The 3,109-nt window shown below is 53.7% G+C and overlaps 3 protein-coding genes across 4 annotated transcripts in view; 2 read left to right on the top strand and 1 right to left on the bottom strand.

Moving 5' to 3' along the window:
- Nucleotides 1–825, top strand: part of PPTG_15150 (CMGC/CK2 protein kinase) — a gene marked incomplete at both ends in the record, with an annotated part of 2,123 nt that extends 1,298 nt beyond the window's left edge. The window contains one exon of the mRNA XM_008912190.1: nucleotides 7–825. Within this exon, the coding sequence (XP_008910438.1) occupies nucleotides 7–825 (819 nt within the window). The remainder of the gene's footprint in view (nucleotides 1–6) is intronic.
- Nucleotides 826–1,126: 301 nt separating this feature from the next.
- PPTG_15149 (hypothetical protein) lies at nucleotides 1,127–1,587 on the bottom strand. Its single transcript, XM_008912189.1, has 2 exons — nucleotides 1,433–1,587; nucleotides 1,127–1,366 (listed from the first exon to the last, which is right to left on the bottom strand). Exons 1-2 carry the CDS (start codon nucleotides 1,505–1,507, stop codon nucleotides 1,187–1,189), a joined length of 255 nt encoding a protein of 84 aa, XP_008910437.1. The 5' UTR covers nucleotides 1,508–1,587; the 3' UTR covers nucleotides 1,127–1,186.
- Nucleotides 1,588–1,611: 24 nt separating this feature from the next.
- Nucleotides 1,612–3,109, top strand: part of PPTG_23620 — a 4,107-nt gene continuing 2,609 nt past the window's right edge. Inside the window, exon 1 of one of the 2 annotated variants that reach the window (XM_008912188.1) lies at nucleotides 1,612–2,984. In XM_008912188.1, the coding sequence (XP_008910436.1) occupies nucleotides 1,692–2,984 (1,293 nt within the window). In that variant the 5' untranslated portion in view covers nucleotides 1,612–1,691. Of the gene's footprint in view, nucleotides 3,048–3,109 lie in introns of both variants that reach the window. The other variant, XM_008912187.1, reaches the window with a different exon arrangement.

Here is a 3,109-nt window from a genome sequence, read left to right as displayed (position 1 = left end):
AGTGAGATTAAGATTCTGCAGAACCTGTCGGGTGGCGTGAACATCGTTCAATTGCTGGATGTGGTGCGTGATCCGCAGTCCAAGACCCCCAGTCTCGTGACTGAGTATGTGAACAACACGGACTTCAAGACGCTGTACCCAACACTAAGCGACTTTGACATTCGCTACTACTTGTTCGAACTGCTGAAGGCTCTGGACTATTGCCACTCGAACGGCATCATGCATCGTGATGTCAAGCCACACAACGTCATGATTGATCACGAGAAGCGTCAGCTTCGTCTCATTGATTGGGGTCTCGCTGAGTTTTATCACCCGGGTCGCGAGTACAACGTGCGCGTGGCTAGTCGTTACTTCAAGGGACCAGAACTTCTGGTAGACATGCAGGAGTACGACTACTCGCTCGACATGTGGAGTCTGGGCTGCATGTTCGCGGCCATGATCTTCCGCAAGGAGCCGTTCTTCCATGGTCACGACAATTGCGACCAGTTGGTGAAGATCGCAAAGGTGAAGGGCACGGACGAGCTGTTTGACTACCTGACGACGTATGACTTGGAGCTGGACCCGCAGTACGACGGCATCCTGGGCACGCACACGAAGAAGCCGTGGGAGAAGTTTATCACACAAGAGAACAAGCACTTGGTGTCCCCTGAGGCCATCGACTTCCTGGACGGGCTACTGCGTTACGACCACCAGGAGCGACTAACCGCAAAAGAGGCCATGCAGCACGCGTACTTCCAGCCTGTGCGTGATGCAGCCGAGCAGAAGCTGCGTGGTGGCGCGCATCACACCGACGAGATCACCAGCGTATCCGACTCGAGTGCGTAAGTGCGCGGTGAAGGTCACAATCCCCTCGTTCTTCGGATAGGAAGAACATGAGAGAGAAGAGAGGCCAACGCTGCTGTGAGCATGATGTTGCCGCCGACGGAGCAGCGTGATGAAAGAGGAGCGAGTGGGGCCTAGATAACAGAGCGAGAACACAATACAAGGACATGTCACGCTCAGAATCAAGAACGCGGAGCGACAATCTTTCGCGGACGACGACAACTGGCGGGGCAGGATGGATACGTTTGCCTTCTTTGAATTTTGATGGCGCGATAGGAGGTGATAGCGTGAGTGCGGCGGTGTAACGTGTATACGAACTTTTTACATTTCCATACATCGTTTGGAGTATGCGTTTGTTCATTCGTTATTCCTTAGCATCCAGATCTTTGCGAATGGCTGCTCGGTCTCTAGAGAAGAACTGGTATGCGTACGTGCTGGGGTTGTCAGGCCGATTCCGTAAAATCCCGCGTACCAGAGCGCGCATGAGCTTGGATACGTCCGGGTGATCTCGCAGATATTGCTCGTTGTCCATGCGAATCATTACCTGTCCAAAAAACAGGAAATGAGCTCCACCACGACCTCAACATTTTCGTGCCAGCCAACACTGAACCTTCGCCTCATTGAGCGCCGATAGTTGCTGCGGTGTCAGCACCTGCATCTTCTCCACGGTCTCGCTTGTCTCCATGCTCGTAAAGTAGCTCTTCGATCACGTCGTTTCGGTGATAAGGTTGTTGTTGTATGTGGCGTACATCAACTACAACATACTCAGTTCAAGTGAAAATAGGACCGCTCGCCACCGCTCACTGGACACCGAGGGAGCACATCAAAAGCATCAGAACTTGTCAGCTCTGTGTATCTCGAGTCGAAGTATGTGGCGTGCGTGTCGTGTTGCTGCTCTCCGCCAGCTGCGCAGAGAAGCTGCTAGAGTACCTGTTGCCCGTGCACCGCTTGCGCTGCAGCAGCTGGGTGGTGTCAACTCCTACTTCACCAATATCGCCGGCGTGGACCGTGAGGTGCTACTCACTCGCTCGGCGCGCGACCTACGCAATGAGCTTGGAGACGCGCAGATCGGCGTGGTAGTGAAGGCACTTAAGGGCGAGCTCGCCGATGCCACAGCGCGCGAGGACGTGACCAGTGACGAGATCGTCGACTTGTTCATGGCGGCGCAGAAGACGCGCGCCATCTCTGTCATGCTGGACGCCTTCAACTTTCTTGATGCCAATTATCCGGCACACATCAACTTTGCAGTGTACGGCGAGATATTCCGCATCCTAACGCGCAAGAACAACGCCAAGCGCCTCATTGAGATCTACGAGACGGCCAAGCCGCGCTTCAAGGCGGTGCCTGAGATTATCTACCGCTTCGGCATTGTCGGATATTTGCAGAACGGCGACATGGACACATCCATCGATATTTGGCAGGAAATGACCGATGCTGGTCACGAGACGACCAACGAGATCACGTCGAGGCTCATGATGGCGTATGCTCGCAAGGGTGATGCTGAAAAAGTAATGGAGCTGTACGAGTCGGTGGACCCGCAGATCGGCTACTGGCACGAGTCGTGTATTGACCGGATTATCCTCAGCATGGGTATCATCGAGCACCCTGCCAAGGCTTTCGAGTTCTACAGCAACTCGAGCATGAAGCTGAGCGGCGGCACGTTGATTGCTCTTCTGAGCGTGTGCAACAGCAACAACTGCAAGCAGCAGGCGTCGGATATCCTGGCGAATCGTAAGAAGTTCGATCTGCTCTTGGATGCTCGTGGCTACAACCGCATTATGATGACGCTGGAATTCCTCGAGCGCAACGACGAGATCAAGGAAATTTTGGAGGAAATGGTCGAGAACAACGTGCGTTTTGACACCCGAACGAACAACATTATCGAGCGCAACGCTGAATACCTCAAGGATACCACCTTTGTCGCTGATCCCAACAAGAGCAAAGCTGCAGGCTTCACTCTAAGCCCACGAATTCGCGAGATGCTTGCTCAGGGTAACACAAAGGCAGCGGCGGAGTTGGTGGATTCCATTGCGAAACCCGTGGAAAAGTCGCAATTGCCTGAAGATTTTGAAGGTGAAATTCCTGACGACGCGTTGATTGTGAGTCCTTCTGTGGCGAGAGATGCTGTGCGAGTGTACATCAAGACGAACCAGCACGACAAGGTGGCTGCTTTGGTCAAGGGTTTCTCCGTGGTGCGCGGCAAGTACGCCTACGCTCTGGCTGAAGTGATCACTCATTACCTGAAGCTGAGAAACAAGACGGGAGACGAGCTCAGTTATGCTGCTAG

Source organism: Phytophthora parasitica (genome assembly GCF_000247585.1).
Source record: "Phytophthora parasitica INRA-310 unplaced genomic scaffold supercont2.44, whole genome shotgun sequence".
NCBI lineage: Eukaryota > Oomycota > Peronosporomycetes > Peronosporales > Peronosporaceae > Phytophthora > Phytophthora nicotianae.
Note: the sequence above shows the minus strand (reverse complement) of the source record. Positions and strands in the feature narration are given on the sequence as shown.